At 43.6% G+C, this 16469-nt stretch overlaps 2 protein-coding genes across 3 annotated transcripts; one reads left to right on the plus strand and one right to left on the minus strand.

The window, feature by feature from the left end:
- Positions 1-5211: 5211 nt before the first annotated feature.
- On the minus strand, positions 5212-7756 carry PPP1R3D (protein phosphatase 1 regulatory subunit 3D). The gene has a single exon (XM_017815337.1). The coding sequence runs from the start codon at positions 7167-7169 to the stop codon at positions 6249-6251; it is 921 nt and encodes a 306-aa protein (XP_017670826.1). The 5' UTR covers positions 7170-7756; the 3' UTR covers positions 5212-6248.
- A 1505-nt stretch (positions 7757-9261) lies between these two features.
- Positions 9262-16288, plus strand: FAM217B (family with sequence similarity 217 member B). 2 transcript variants are annotated; one of them, XM_017815348.1, is made up of 4 exons: positions 9262-9478; positions 10659-10770; positions 10857-10942; positions 11316-16288. In XM_017815348.1, exons 1-4 carry the CDS (start codon positions 9378-9380, stop codon positions 12505-12507), a joined length of 1491 nt encoding a protein of 496 aa, XP_017670837.1. In that variant the 5' UTR covers positions 9262-9377; the 3' UTR covers positions 12508-16288. The 2 variants fall into 2 exon arrangements, with proteins under 2 accessions (XP_017670837.1, XP_017670838.1); XM_017815349.1 differs by having other exon boundaries at positions 9262-9473.
- The last annotated feature ends 181 nt before the right edge of the window (positions 16289-16469 follow it).

A 16469-nucleotide genomic window follows, 5' to 3' on the forward strand; every position in this document is an offset into this window, starting at 1 on the left:
ACCTGTACTGGTGTGATACTGGTGTATCTATGGCTGGTGTATCTATATATTGCTCAAACGCGGCTGATAATATTTATCACGAATCTCACATACTCCAGTGGAATAGCAAGAATCTCACATACTCCAGTGGAATAGCAAGAATCGTCTCCACTCATACCTAGAATAAGCAGCAGTAGTGGAGCATCCAGGAGAAAAAACATCTTTCACAGCAGGAAAACCTGCAGCAACTGTAAATAAAATAGCACCGCTGACTTTGTAAAATAAGGAAAATAAAATCTCAATACTATAAAAGGCAAAAAAACCCTGTACACGAGGTATTTAAAATACCACCAGATGTCACTGTAATTCAAGAAAATGACAAGTGGTGTGAGAATTGGAGTATCTGCGCTGAGGAGTTGGGAGTGAGCAGCGCTGGGCATTTTGCGGGAGGAATGTCCTGCTAAAGCAATTCACTGCAGCATTAACTGCCCTCATATTTACTGTTGGCAGTGGGTGATCCGAAGTAGATCAGTAAAACAGCTTTACTGAGAAACCCACTAGGGACAAAATTTTACATGAGGAACTTGGAGCATCGCTAGTTTTCTGTAAAAGCTGAATCCTGAATTTTGCTTCCATCATATGAAGCAAAAGTAATAAAAGCCAATTTACATTCGATGCTTTCCCTTTACCAGTCCCATGAGCAAACACACAGGATGAGACTGTCCAGCCTTACTTGTTCTATAGCAAAAGAGAAGTGAGGCAGAGTCCAGAAGTGGATCCTACACTTTCCCTCCTGCAATAGGTACACTGAAACTACTTCAATTCATTTCTCGTTCTTTAATATCAGTCTATTTTGTTTGCTTTAGCAGAAGGGAAGTCAGCAGAGAGCAGAAGTTTCAGTAAGTTATCCATCAAACAGACCAGAACAGTGAAATTATTTGGCCACAGACATGGAAACTACACTTAAAAACTCCTGAGAAAATGGAAGCAAAACTGTTTAGGGGAGGGTAACACTGTGTACAGGGACCTTTCTTTACTACAGCACCAGAAATGTTTATCCTTATTAGAGTTAACAGAAAACATTGTTCTGGCCAAGGTATTCAATCTTTAGCACAGCTGCCAGTTTATGTAGAGCTCAAGGGTCAGGAGTGTTGATGCCAACAGTTTTAATATCAAGTGTCAGCTGAGATTCTTGAACATCTGAGATCACAAGGAGAAGGCCAAGTCAGGAGGGAAGTCAGTACTAACATCACACTCATGTAATCACTTAGACTTGCTGTTCTGAGTCTTTATCAGCTGCAAGGTACATAGAACATTGTAGTGAGCACTGATAATACACTACATTAAGTGCTGTAGTTACAACTGACTCTGTATGCATATAGCTATCTTTACAGGTTAGAATTTAATTTTTTTCTTTGTAAAACAAATGTAAGAAACTATGAATTTGAAACGAAATGTAAAAATAACACCTATATTAAAAATAGCACTAACAACCTGTAGGATAAACCTGATGGTCAGATGTTTTCAGAAAAAAACCAGTCCTGCTCTTAAATAATCTTGCACAAATCCCCACCCTTGAAGCTAACACAAATTCACAGTGTTTTATTAAAATCAAACAATAAAATCTTTATCCTTTGGTGGTCTCCTGGCTAGTCTGCACTGTGGCCATCATATTTATTTCCAGGTGATGCTTAATACTCTATTTTAGTGGGTAAGATTATTAAAAATAAGGTGGTATTGCTAGTTCTGATTCAGATCAATAGTATAGGATAATGGAAAACAAGAGTCATAAAGACAAGACATTATAATATCATGTCTCCTGAAATCACGCTCCTTTATGCATCTACACGCATATATTTATAACAATCTGTATACTTTGTAATAAAAAGAGATATTAACATTCTTGAACAACTTAATATAGACATTCCTATGTATTTAAACAGTGATTTGCAATAATAATCTTTCCCCCAAGCAACTCTGAAGTGTTGAAGTTATTAACACCAATTAAAAAGTAATGGGCAATATCTGTCCTTATTAATTATGTCTTCTAGTTAAATGTCTCCATTTTGCTTTAGGAGAAACCTGGCAACAGATTATTCACACCTGGAACTGTATCAAGTAAATGCTTGACCCCCATGGAGATGCATTTCCTATCAAGGATAAATCAGTTATTGCAGAGCTGGACATGCTCTTAATATACCACACATAGATATATTTTCAAGAAACTGTGAGTGAGAAGGACCTGATTTGAGAGGACAGACTGCAGCACTGAGAACTGAAAGAACAGAATAATAACAACTGTGAGGCTCAGAAATGCACATGTTGAGTCTAGCACAGCTTTGGAAAGTGCAATTAGAGGAAAATCCCTTTCTCTTCCATGGAGGTCTATCAGAATGAATTGTCAGCGTGCCTTTTTCCAACATTATATCTTTATTCTGCAGGTGCTGCATACATAGAACTCTGAGGCGAAAGGACAACAAATTCCATGTTCAAAGTGGCAGCCTGACCATCTTTGCAGCTGCACAGACTATCACCATGTGCATCAGGTGCTGTTCATTGTTTGGCAACTCAAACCCACCTGACCTCCCTGAGTATGATGCTCTGTAAGTGACAACTCATGAGTTTTCTTAAAAGGAGTACCACTGACAAAAACAACATAAAATTGTGAAAAGCTTTTATTTCAATCTCTTGTATTACAATAGCCATAGTTTTATTATTGCTTTTTAAAATGAACTAAAAACTTTGCAATTTTACAACTGCTAGACTCTTTGTCCAGCATATGTGCTTTATTGATATCCTGTGTAATGTACTTTATTCTGGACAAGACATTTAATCACAGAAGACAACCCCCTTTTCATTTACAAGGATTTCATATGTTTCTTTAAAAAACGTGCTCGGAAGAACCTTGAAACTGTGGGCTACCAGACATTCATTTATTGTATGACAATAATAAATACGTTTTTAAAAAGTGCATTATATGGCAATAACCCTTGTGAAGAATTCACTTGTACAAAATCTTCATGATAAGGGAAGTGCTTGGTTTGAACACAGTGCAAGCAGTCAAGTTGTCCTGAGAAGATACAGAGGTGGTCATAAGTTTACCTTCACGAAGTGCATATTACCACTACTTAATGGCTTAATCCCATTTTTGTTAACCAGAACCCTTTTGATGCTCATTGCTGAATGTGACAAGAAAACCTAAGTGCCTGTTTCCTCTTTGATGTGACAGGTGCCAGCACTGGTGTGAATGTTTAACAGCTTAACCCAGAGATCACTCTCAGCTCAGCTGCTCCACTGACAGCCAGCAGTGCCAGAGAGCTGGACTGCCAGGAACTGCTACTGCCAGTGCTTCTCCAGCAGTGCAAGGCAAGCAAGGAGAGCAAAGGGAAACTTGGAATAATGCTTTAGTATTTAGTAGTCAAGATTTTGCACATGCCAGTACCCGGAGAGGTGGCAGAAGGAAGACAATACAAGCCCAACTCAGACTGCTGAGACATTCATTTCCTACCCCTCTGCACTGTGGTACATCTGGCATTACCCTTTATACTGAGAGCCTCAGCTTTATATAATCTGTCCTTGTCTGAGATAACACTCAGATTTGACAGTTGCTGGCACATGACAGTCTCTCCCAGAAGATGGCAACAGCATCTTTCTGCCAGGAAGCCAAGGATTGCTCTGAGCTCCTGTCAAGTACCAGAGGGACTTTCAGGGTCTACTGGGTTTGCTGAGGGAAGAAATACAGTAATCTGGGAGGGAAAAGGAGGGGAACAATACTTTAAAATAGTGCCTTTTATTCAGCACAGCTGCTCCTGTGTGTGTGCATGTCCACTTCCTTCTTACTTTACTGACAAGTACATAACTTTGCCTCCAGGGACTTAACAATAGTGGATAAACTTTAATGGAATTCCCTAAGTCAGCAAGTTTCATCAAAGTAAGTGTACACAGTTTCAATTCCTGCCACTAAAGATTCTTCTGCAGTCAGGGAAGGTGTTCCAGCTCACCTCACTCGACACCTACTCACTCTGGCATGATTTGGCACAACCTGCACTAAAGCTGAGCTGCAGAATGGCAGCACTAGTCCCACAGTGTTCTCTCCACACTCAGCAGAGGTGATACAGTTTGTCACACCACAGGCAATCAGCTACAGGGAGAACATCTCCATTTCTAGGGAGAATATAGCTTGACTAGTGCAGATATTGTATGTCCTATACTGTCTTGTCACTTAGTCACAGGAGAGCCAGCATAGGAGGCAAAATTCCTTACAATTAGACAATGCCCCTTCTTACAGAGTTCTCATCTTTTGTACCATATGAGGAAGACACGACTTACAGTTCCAGGCAAGAAGGTGCTGCCAGCTTGGTAATGGTCACTGCTCTAACCCAGGGACACTGGGTGCAGGCAGCACTTCCCCCTCTGACAATCCCACCTCAGCCTCACCTCCTCCTTCAAAACAATTTCCACCTAAATGTTCAGCCTCACAGTTGCTCCAGCAAAGCAGCCAACACAGTCAATACTCAATAGTTCCAAATAGGACTGAATTTTCTGAATACTCTGCAGGAGGTGCTCAGCAGCTCATGAATCTTCATTCATGACTTTGGCTCCTCTGAAAGCCAAAGCCTAATTGGAATGAGGCAGCTTCCTCACTTGAAATCCCAGCTTTGCTAAATGGGTACCACAAAAAGGAGCAACATTAAGTTGCCAGACAAATTCATTTTCTTGGGGTTTCTGCACTTCCAGAATTACTCAGGAGATGTTTTGGGCTAATATAGAATTGGTCATGGGTTCCTTAAAATTGTGATTTTAAAACCTACTTGTGATTTCAATAAATAAGCACCAATCCAAAATAAGATGCCCAAATAAGTGGCCTGATTGTCACAGTACAATCCTAAAAAGCAGCTTTTCTAATACCTCCAGCCAGCCAGCTCTGAAAATTCATGCTACCATATAAAGTTAAACTTTCCATGCAGTTATGAAAACAATGTCCATATGTATGAAAACAATTATGGACAATCTTTTGCTCAATAGATCCAAGCCTGTTGCCAATCCTAAACCACACTAAAATCACAGAATGAAAGTAGTAGTGCAAGAATCATGGGAAGACGGTGCGTAACAGTGTTCCTGTGCTCTCCCTGCAGCAGAAGGGATTCCATTTATGGTTTTGTGTAAGTATTAGTTTACTAGTAAAATCATAATTTTGCTTTGAAGTTCCTGCTTGTGCTGCAAAGGCTGCAGTCCTGGAGTTTTATAATGAGAAGTAGTTAAATAAAGAATTCAAAGCTCCTGCTGCAGTAGTACTGGGGCACTTGGGAACAGGGAGCCAGGATTCAGGATCCAAGGCTCTGTAACCTGCTCCCTGTGCTATTTTTTTTTCCTTACTCATATCCATTTCTTGATTTATAATTTTACCAGAAACACTGGTAAAATCATGAGCATTCATATAGTGTTTTGAGATCTTCAACTGCAACACAAGTTCAAAATTGCTCTAGTTTCCCTTAGTAAATACAGGTGCACCAGGAAAGGACAAGAGAAAAACCTATTTGGGCACCACCTGAAAAAGATGAGAATTTCCCCAGGAAGGTCTGCCTTACACACATTTTAATAACAATCACTCCTGCTGCAAACACTGGAGATAAGAAAAGGCACCTTTTTGGGTATTTTTTAAGGGAAAGAGAGGGGCTGATGGCATATTTCCATGTATGTTCTGCTCGTAGTAACATTTAATTCCCAACCCAAATATTAATGGGAATATTTAACGTGGTTACAGCCTTAATACGATATATATAAATACAAGTACTCCCTACAGTGTCTGCCATCCAAATTATGCATAAATGGAATAGTGCCCAGACTTGGTGAGATAATACAAACAAAATTAGAAACAAAACTAGTAAAGTGATTTAGTAAACAAATAGTACAAAATGAGATCAGTTAAAAACATTCTGTGCAACCCAGAGTATTACTAGGAAACAGAAATGTGCTGCTTTACCCTCTGGTAGTCTGACAGCATTCCTTGAAGCCATTCTGCTCACACATTACAAGAAATGACATGGGCTTTCCGCAAGTGTATCTCAGTAAAGATTTTGGCCCTTTTAGCTTTCCGAGAAGTTTGGAACAGTTTGTCAGGGTCACTGGCTGCTCCCCAGCCCTGGGACACTTCGCCAGATTTGGCAGGTTTTACCAAGAAGACTGTTGCCATAGGAGCAGAGAGCCATGCCAAGGAACAGAGTGCCACCAAGACTACTGACAAGCTGCTCTGCACCCACTTCCTTTGTTCAGATGAAGTGGATCCAGCTCTCCTGACACTCCCTCGGCATCTTAAGGGGGTGGGGCCGACAGGTGAGGGTGTAGTTTTGGCCTCTGTTGTTATCCCAGTACTCCTGGCCATTGACTTGGTACCTTGCTGCAAACTGGACGAGAGAGCACAGCTGGAGGAGGAAGGGAGGCACAGGAAGAAAGAAAGTGAAAACATCGGCCTGATCCTGCCCGTTTTCCTCGGGGATGCTGTGGTGCCAGCGAGCACACACTTCGTGGAGGTTCTGCCACTGGTCGAAGGTGTAGCGCACAGACACCCGCTTCTCAAACGCCACATTGCGAACCTGGATGGTGCCACTGAGCCCCAAATCGGAGCTGGTCACCCGCTCGAGACACACCTGCTGCTCCTGAAGTCGGGAGGAGAAATCCATACAGTCTGCAGGCTGCTGGAAGTCTGGGACCAAGCATTGCATAGTAAACTCCAAGTCTGAGTTGCTGTACCAGAGGTCTGAGTTTATGGAGAGCCTGGAAAGGACATGCAAGGGGATGGATGGATCCTCGCCAGTCTGGAAGACTTTCACCTCGGTGAGCTCCAAACCCAAAGCATCAGCAAACCTCACCCGGTTCATACGACTCTGGCACTCAGGAAGCTGACAGTGCACTGCTCTTCTCCTCCTTTCGGGTGATGTGGGCAAAGACCTGGCTCGGCGGCGTATGATGGGCCGCAGTGCTGGGTCACAGCTGGAGGATGTGCTGCTCTGAGGGTGGTTTGGCTGGGGGCTCTTCTTGGCTGGAGCGCTGCTCTGAAAAGTCAGGCTGCTACTTGTATGGACTGCTGGGGGCTGCTGATGTCCTTGTCCTGCTGCTCCTTCAGCCCTTAACATGTTCTCATAGAGATCAGAGAGATAGCTGGGATTTCTCCGAGGAACACGCACTTCCATTCTTAACTGATGGCAAAGAACCAGGCAATAACGAACACTGACTGCCCTTCTGAAGCACTTAATTTGGGAATGGCAGCCACGGACAGTAAGGTCTGAGGTTATTGCACTGGGTGCAGGAAGAAGGATCAACTTGAATGTCACCTTGTGAATGAAGGGCACAAACGTGGAAGCTCTCAGAGCAGCTGGAAGGATCCAGCGGCGAGGGCGGTCTGTGTAGAGATGAAGGCGAGATGAAAGCAGTCTCAGGGGCCGACAAACTCGAGATCGCTATGCTGGCTGGTGCCCCCGAGGCTCAGGCTGGAGAGGGATTCAAGGCTATCACCGCTGATACTGGAGGAGCTCACGCACAGGCTGGAGAGCGACTGGAGGCTGTCGTGCTGGATAAGTGACTCCAGGCTGTCGGAGAGGTCGCTGGATGCCGGGTGCGCCCTGAGGCACCTCCGGCCGGAGCACAGGGCGAGAGGGGTCTGCAGACTGTCCTCGCTGACCCCCACCGACCCTGCACTGCCGCGGCAGCAGCAGCAGGACGAGCAGGGCGGACACTCCAGGCTGTCACACTGGATGCTGGGCGAGTCGAGCCCGGGGAAGGCTTGCAGGCTGTCGGGCGCCAGCGAGCCGGAGCCGAGCCCGGGGCTGCTGCAGAGGCTGGAGGGGGCGCGGGGGCTGTCCCGGCGGGGGCTGTCGGCCGGGGCAGCGGCGCTGGGCCCGGGGGGACGATCCGCGCCCGGGGCCGCCACAGCGCCCATGGACAGCACAGCCCCGCTGAGCCCGGCCCGGCCCGGGCGGGCCCCGCTCCGCTCCCGCAGCGCAGGCGCCGGGCCCTGTCCCCGCCCCGGCCCGCCCCTCGCTCTGCGCTGCCCAGGACCGCCCTCGGCGGCGAAGGACGCGGGGCCGAAAGCAAAGGCAAGGCAGGGACCGGGAGAGGCCCGGCCGTGGCGCGGGGATGGGGGCGAGACCGGCGGGAGGTGGAGGGAGCGGCGGGTTCGGGAACCCCGCGGGCGCTGTCCTTGCGGAGCGCGGGCACCGCGGCGGGCACCGCTGGGGCAGCCCGGGAGGGAGCGGAGCGGGGCCCGCATCGGCGGCTGCTGCGGGCACAGCCTGTCAGCCATGCCGGGGACTGCCATCTGTCCTGGGCACTGCCATCCATGCCGGGCACTGCCATCTATGCCGGGCACTGCCATCTCTCCCGGGCACTGCTGCCATCCATCCTGGGCACTGCCTTCCATCCCGGGCACTGCTGCCATCCATCCTGGGCACTGCCTTCCATCCCGGGCACTGCCGTCCCGGTGCTGCCTCTTCGCGGCCGCTGATCTGCCTCGTCCCGGCGCTCCGGGGCCCTCGTTCTCTCCCCGCGCTCCTCCTTGGCCGGGGACAGGATGGGGGAGGGCGTGTGGCAGAGGACGAGGTTAAATGTAAATTATTTTCCATTTATTTTGCATTAGTGTGCATAAGCAATGCATAAACAGCAGTGCAGTGACTGTAAAGGTGGGTCAGCAGAGCTGTTGGTCGCCTGTCACATTTGCACGCCGTGTCTGTGCCCCCCAGTGCGGTACCCTGGAACGGGGGTGCAGCTCCTGGGAAATAAAAGAATGCCACAGATCCCGCTCTGAGTGTTTTCAGTAGGAATTGATGAGGCATTTGTTTCGGAAAAAGGAAAAGAAAAAAATTAAGTATCTGGTTCAAAATTTGCATACATGAATATTGCAAGAGCGCGTTTTTTGTGACACGAAAAGGACAGCTCGGCACGCACAGAACGCAGGGGGATGAGCATCTGCTCCCGGTAAACTGGGAGCAGGAACACCCGCCCAGGTGGGCTGTGACGCCCGGCTCCGGGCGATCCAAGTCAGTCCAAGTGCGCAGGCGGAGCGCCGGTGGGATGGTGAGGATGGTGAGCACATGACAGCGCACGGGAGCTCTGGTCACGCTGCCGACTCCCAGGTGATTCCCTGGATTGGGAATAGTAATGAATGACACTGGTTCCCATTAAGCGCGTGCTGGAGGAGGGGACAGTGTTTACCAGGAGCTGGTTATGTTTATGTTCCTGCTTTAAAAATAGAATCACATTGGGAGGGTTTGGTTTGTTTCCAGCAGCTCCAGGACGTGGCGATGTCTGCGTTTGATAGGCTGTGTCTTGCAAACCCAAAAGACTGGAGCCGTTTGAAGATTATGTAAAAATAAAGGTGCAGACACCCTTGAAAGAGAGGAATAATGGGACCAGGCATTCAAGAATATCCCTTATTGCTGCACAGAGAGACACAGCAGAAGGGAAGCCACAGCCACACCAATGAAAACCACAAAGGAATGGTAAAGTAAGGAAATTAATTTCTCTCTTTCTAGTTGCAGAACTGTCAAAATACTGTAAATGAGTTAATAAGTGCCTGGCTGTACTGTTGAGATTGTCATCCTCTGCCCTGATCCACAGCAGCAGGAATGATTGTGCAGGATGATCACGCAGGTCACAAAGTCACAGAGGTGACTGCAGCAGTACTGGAGGCACAGGACGTAGTTTAATTCTTTTATAAGCTCTTGAATTTATGAAATCAGGTTTTTTAAAAAACAAAATTTAACTATACTGGCATAAAAACTGTGAAAACAAGATGTACATCCTGGCAAATTAACTGAACTGCAGTCATGCTAGGTTAGACTGGGAGGGCACACTTTGTTTATTCCTGTTTTGAAATGGTATTTTAAAGCTTTTCTTTTTAAAATCAGCAATACTTCTTGTTTGTAGAACAGACACTGTTTTCTGATTCTTACAGAATACATTGATTTATTCATTCTGTGTGCTTACACAGGAATGTATCTGGTTTAATTGAGGAAATATATGTTTTAGTTTTAAGCTGCCCAGATCAGTAATGCCATTCCCTTTGCTCACATGTGAGTTTTTTCTCCTGCTAATATTGTCACAACCCCATTATAACATGAAATAGTGAGTTTTGTTTGTGCCTTTTGTAAAATAGTTTGTATTGGTAGGAGAATAGACATTATGCTCCCTGCTTACTTCCACTCCTTAACTTCAAAGGAATAATCCTTTAAGTTTTGTTCCCAGTATGCAAATGAGGAAGACAAGCAAAATTTGACTTGCAGTGACCTTTATATTGTACTTTATAATAAATTTTGTTAAATTGCAGTTTCAGGTATTATAGAAATCAGTAGTTAAATATCTGATCTCTAATATCTATATTTTATTATCCCAAAAGTAATTTTGAGATACTCTGGCAGAGGATTCTATATAAGGGCTACATTCTATTACTATATCATCTGATAGAATTATTATTCACTGTTGCATCAATAGTATTAAAAATACAGTAGAGCATTAATAGTATAAAAGTAAAAAGTGACCATGGCAGAGTTCTGGTGAACTTTAAGAATAGCTGCAATCAATTCTCTTTTCTAAACACAATTGCATTCTAAGCTTTTATTGTATTTCCTTTCTGATGGTCATATATGTTGCTATTTGTAAGTGATATTCTGTTTAATCCTTCATAGTTACAGCAATGGAAAAAGCCATCCGAGCACCAAAGGACTAAATAAACCAATTTCTTATGTGAAATCTTCTCCTGGAAGATTGGGCAAAAATGTATCAAGTGCCATTGAAAAGGTAAAGAATCCCTTTTTTTAACATAAGAAGAGTACCTAGTTTAAGTCAGCTTCTTAATAACATCACATACTCTCATATCTCTTCAGATTTCCCCTGACACTCAAGATGGTAACCAACCAAATGTTCTTAAGAAGGGAAGAAACCAGCTGGACAGCAACACTCAGTCCAAAAGGTAGTTTTATGTTCAGATTGTCTCTTTAATTTGTGGTCGTTTCAGACTAGTTTATTAAATGCTTGTGATGAAATCATGGCTGCTGTGTTGTGCTTTTGACTTCACTGGCCCCAGAGTTCAGCATTTATGAGGACAACAAATCTAAGTTATCAATATGGAAACTTACTGTCCTGCCTTAGTGAATAAAATAAAATAAATCAGTAGTAGGAAGTGTTATCTCTACCAGCAAATATTAATTTTGCCTTGAGTTTCTGTGCCAATTTTAGCTTCAGTCGTGTAAATCCCTGTCCTTGAAGGGGGTAGCAAGACCTTTGCAAACCCATGTTCAAAGAATTAACCATTCTGACAGGACATGATCATTCTTCTCATTCAGGATCCCGAGTGTTTGCCCATCACTGCACAGTGTGCAAGGACCAAAGAGGAGTCTCCCAGAAAGAAGGCAGAATGAATCTTTGCTGCACAGGATCCCTCCAAGCACAAAGGGCAGCACACAAGGAAACTTCTGTAGGGTTAAAGATGTCCCAGTGCAACATTTTTACTGCAGTAAAAAAGAACAGTTGGAAAAGAATCACGAAGAACATGTTGCTGGAGCCAGTCCAGGCCCTTCTAAATGGCAAGAAGCATCTGTAAGTGAAATGTTTCTTGATTTTGAATCAGTACAAATTATTAAAGAAGATGCTGAAGATGATAGTGCCAGTGACCTCTCTGATTCAGAAAGGATTCCCATTCCCCCCTCTCCCTGCACTCCACCGGAACTCATTCTCCGAGCTGAAGAAATCGATCCGGATTGTTTGGAACATGTCCCTGAAATGGGTTTTAAAGAATCAGAATATTACTACCCAGACTTCCTCCCACCCCCTTTCAACTCCTGGGACTTGAAGCAGCTGGCCATCTTTGTCCACGTGGAAGGGAAAACTGATTTCCGGCCGAAGCCAACGGGATTTCTGGAGAAATACCTGGAGCGCCTGGTGCAGCTGGAGTGGCTGCAGATGCAGACGGTGCAGAACGAGAGGGGAAAGGCAGCCAAGGGACGGCCCCAGACGGCTCCCGGCTCCACCCGTGCCCTGAAGAGCCCTGGCAAAGGCAAGGCATTGCTCAGCCCTGTGCCCAGCAGGCAAGTGGTGCCCCAGGATAGTGTTGCCAAGCTGCCCAGGAGCTGTTTGGGTCACAGGGGGGATCCCCACTGTGAGGGAAGTCGCCAGTTACATTCTCATCCAGGTCACTTGAGGCCGTCGGAGAGAACGGGATGTGCAGCACCTTCTCAGAGGCAGGCTGGTGACGCAAGGAGCGAACTGAAAAAGAAACCAGCTGCAAAGCAACAGCTGCTCAACCTGCAGCCCTCCGAGAACGGCTCTAAAATCCAAAGTGTTGGTAATATCAGACCCCCCAAGCAAAGCCCAGCGTTCCACGGTGCAGCTGCTCCCATCAAAGGCTTCAAAACGTACACGTGCACAAATCCAAAGAAAAACGGCAGCGCCAGCAGTTGTGTTCCTCCTAAAAAACCGGCGGGGGACAGGAAAATCAAAACAAATGGCACGAAGCAAACGTCACACAAATTCAAGTGAAGGGAAATTCATTAGGAAACGTTGCTGCTTTTGGCCGATGAGGGAGGTTTTTCTTCCTAGGAAGATCCTGAGAAAAGATGTTCTCAATTCCGAGTCAGCACTCTTCATTTCTGTACATTTGATCTTAAGCCAGCAAGGCCAGCAGGAAATTTTTTCCCTGAAGGCAAGTGTCTTCCATTGGTCTTTCCTCCAAAATATTTACAATTGCTCAATGAAAATAACAATGGCACAGGGTGAAGTTTAGAGAAATACATATTTGCACCAGTCTGTTGAAGGCTGTGGTGTTCCTTGTGCTTACCGTGGTGTTTTTGAGGGAATAGGGTCCATGCTCTTTTTTTCTTGCTGTTTTATGGGGCAGGTTTGATGGTGGTGTTTTCTGATGGAAAGGGCTCAGCTGTTTTATGTAAAATAATGGAGCCTGCTATCTATGCAAAGCCAACTCTAATTCTTCACAGAAGATGATGAATTGGATTTTTTTTGATGAAATAGATGTTATTTTTTTGAGAAGAAGAAGAATGGAGATAACGTTTTGAAATATTTTAATGCAGAAAGGATCTTTTTAAGACAAAATATTAGGGAGCAGACAGCTTCAATAGTTACAGATTAAGAAAATGGAATGTGTATTTTTGTACCTGGAATCTTCACTGTGTTTACAGAGGCTATCCTGGAAGTTCATTTTGTAAGTCTTGATGCTTTTTGTCTTTAGAGGAAATGACCAAATTTCAAATTGCACATGGATATATTTGAGTAATGCAAAGTGAGGATATTACCAGAGACTGTGTGGCCTAATTTGCAGAACTGGTGACCTCTCAAAATCTAAAAAATAAACTCTTAGGGGAAGAATTTAAAGGGTATTGTAAGTTCAAGTAAAGACACATTTTGATACAGAAGATACCTATTTTCAGTCACCCAATATGACTGTTATTTATCCCATGGTCCAGTCTAGCTTGGATTCTTGTTTCAAGGTTTAGTGAGGTGACATGGGGAAATATCCTACAGAAGAAAGTTGTACAACCAGGATTGGGTCCTGTCCTTGGACCCTCTGTCTTCTCTTGTGTCTGTGAGATACAAGAGAATACAAAGGACAGTTCAGACAACATTCATCTGTCCATTCATCTGTTACAGTTCCAACTCAGTCACAGCAGCTGGGGACACGATCTTATTTAAATTAAATTCTAGAGGATGTTTTGTATTTTCATTTAAAAATGCAATCCTGGTCAGCATTAAATTCACCCTCAGCCACCCAGTTACAGTGTTCATGAGCAGTGAGCTGAGGTCTGATGGACCAGATCCTACAGGTGGATCCTTCACATTGTGATAGAAAATGGAAAAAGTAGCAAATACTAAAGAGTACATCATGTATATAGCTAAATTGCACTTCTCTTGGTGAGCTCATCTTGGTTTTAAGATGCTTAGCTGTTTCTATTCTTCATTGTGCCTACCAGATCTTCAGCTTTGTAAAATTTCAAAGCATGGATTTATATATAGGTAGTTTAAAATGTGAAAATCTTAATAAATGTAGTAATAAACTAAAGTATTTTACAGTACATAAAAACATTGCTCAGGAATAGTCTTAAGAAATATTTTTAGTGTTTTTTTTCTTAGTCTGCTGGAGACCAAATGTGAAATTTTAAATTGATAAAGGAAACAAATGTAATGGTATCACGTTTCCAGATTCAGTATTTGTGAAATTACAGTTAAAATGAATTGTAGTTGCATGTACATTGAGCTCTATGCAATTAAAGTGAAACTTAATCCGACATGCTCAAAGATCAAATAAATTGGCTGTCTCAGAGGTGGGATGGACTCAGAGGGTGGAACTGAACACCAGCAGCTACAGAGGACCAGCACATCCCATTCACTGTTTCACCCCTTTGTTTTGGCCCAGCCTCATCACTTATTTCAGCTTTTTTAGATGAAAAGTTCCTGCATCCAGTGCTTCTCTTTCAAGCTCTGGCCAAGTTTTGCAAGCCTGCCTTAGTCAAGTTTTCCTGATTCACATTCACAGCAGTGAAAGGTCGAGCTGCTCTTGCCAGTGAGCAGGAGTTCAGTGCACTGTTCTAGGCCACTGTTCTAAGCACAAAAACCGAGCAGGATCCAGGCAATAATCAGAAGAGCAGGTTTTTAAACAAATTCTGTTAGGTGCAGTCATTAATTTAGCATGTTGTTACAGCACTGAATTCTAGTGTATGCTAAATTTTCCTATGAAACCTTACTGTGTATTGATGCTTTCCTGGGTTCTAAGGAGGGCATGTAGATACAGGCACATTTTGCATGATCACTGTTTAAAGAATAAATAAGCAACATTTCAATCAGAAACCAGATGAAAGGTGATTGGCACTGAGAAAAGCTTGTTATCACAGAGGTAGGAAAGTTTTGTTTTAATATAGTGCTTGTGATCTGGTGGACATCAGGCTGTTGTTGGAGATAAAAAGTGAAGCAGGTGGAGATGGTGAGGCCACTTCAAATAAGTCTGAATACTTGCTCATCATCCAGCTGGGTGTGATCTGGCCAAGTAAGTTTGTCTCACATGACAATCTCACCAATCTGATTTCTGTTCACTGATTTGATACTTCTGTAGTTGTCTTTGTTCACACACAGAAATAGAAATTCTGTGTTTGCCTCAACAAACAGCTCTTGGCCTGAGCAGACCTGCAAGGGTTAGGCTTTATCCTGTTTCCATTTTAACTTGACTGTGTTCTTTCTGGGTCTACAAATAAACAGAGCTCTTTTTGTGAAGAGGAATATGGTTTATGCTTCCTTCATTTTGTATTGATGTATATTGTCTTTAGAAGCACTTCTGAATATAGCAGAAGATTTTATTCCATCAAATACCTTCAGTTTAAAATTATTTAATTAAGATACATCCATAGCATAGTGTGTGGCTATTATATTTTTTTTTGCTATCTGTGTATCTAAGCCTGGCATTGGTGATGCTTCTTGAAGAACAAGTTGCTGTGATGTGAGATATTTAAACAGAGAGATTTATTTTTTTTGCTAGAGGATGCCAGGGTTTAATGTTCTGCAGTGTTACCTACAGAATAAATATGCTCAGGTTGCATTTTAGATAAACAGCCAGATTGTCCTTCAGTTACACAACTATAAACTCTGAACAGCTCAGATGTTTTCAATGAAATTACCCTGTTACAAAGGCGTGAACAGTTTTACTCCAATATGTATAAACTGCTTTCCTTAGTAATGCTAAACTGTATTTTTAATGTATCACACAAAGAAATGTAAAGCAATACTGTTTTTCTCTTGACACATTTCTTTCTTCTGCATTACTTGCATCTCATACTGTGGTCAGTTAAAAGTTTTACCTCCTCTGCACCATAATCCCATTGCTGCTCATGTCCTTTCTGTGTTTCATTTATTGGTTGAGGTCATTTTATCTTGAATTTGCTATTTAAAGGATCTTGGTAGAGGTTTTTTCAGTCAGTCTGTGACACCCTTTCTTGGAGCTGATATTATAGTTGAAATTTCTGCAGAATGGAATTGCCTAGAATGTACTATTTTTTGCCTTATTTTAAAGGTATTGAGCCTTTGTTGCTCCCATTGCATCGGTTGTTTTTCATCTGAAAAATAAACAGCCCACTCTGGAAGGACTGAACTCGATTAACTGAGTGTTTGCAGCCCAGCTTTTGATGTTGATAATCATGTATTATTATTTATTTGAACTTTTTGTGAATATTTTTGCTAGCAATTTCATTGGGAGGTGATCTTGTAATTCAAAGTTCCTGTATATTTGCTACATTAAAAGTGAGATACTGCCTGTTTGGTACTGAGTTGTATTTTTTCCATCATCCTCGAGGTGGCATCTCAGGATCATTCATTGAGAGAATTCCTGTCCTGCAGGATGGAGCTGGAGCTCAGCACATCTCAGCTCTCGCTCTGATGACCAAGTGAGGTCGTAAAAATACAAGTATTTCTACTCCACCTGGCAGTCACTTCTGTCTTGGCTG

The sequence above is a fragment of the Lepidothrix coronata genome, unplaced genomic scaffold (genome assembly GCF_001604755.1).
Source record: "Lepidothrix coronata isolate B3197 unplaced genomic scaffold, Lepidothrix_coronata-1.0 Scaffold49, whole genome shotgun sequence".
NCBI classification, from domain to species: domain Eukaryota; kingdom Metazoa; phylum Chordata; class Aves; order Passeriformes; family Pipridae; genus Lepidothrix; species Lepidothrix coronata.

Bases quoted from the DNA above. Each gene is read 5' to 3' on its own strand.
- PPP1R3D (XM_017815337.1), bottom strand. From the start codon at position 7,169: ATGGAAGTGCGTGTTCCTCGGAGAAATCCCAGCTATCTCTCTGATCTC.
- FAM217B (XM_017815348.1), top strand. From the start codon at position 9,378: ATGGGACCAGGCATTCAAGAATATCCCTTATTGCTGCACAGAGAGACA. The intron at 10,771-10,856 runs GTAAAGAATCCC...ATATCTCTTCAG, and splicing joins TATCAAGTGCCATTGAAAAG to ATTTCCCCTGACACTCAAGA. The intron at 10,943-11,315 runs GTAGTTTTATGT...CTTCTCATTCAG, and splicing joins AGCAACACTCAGTCCAAAAG to GATCCCGAGTGTTTGCCCAT.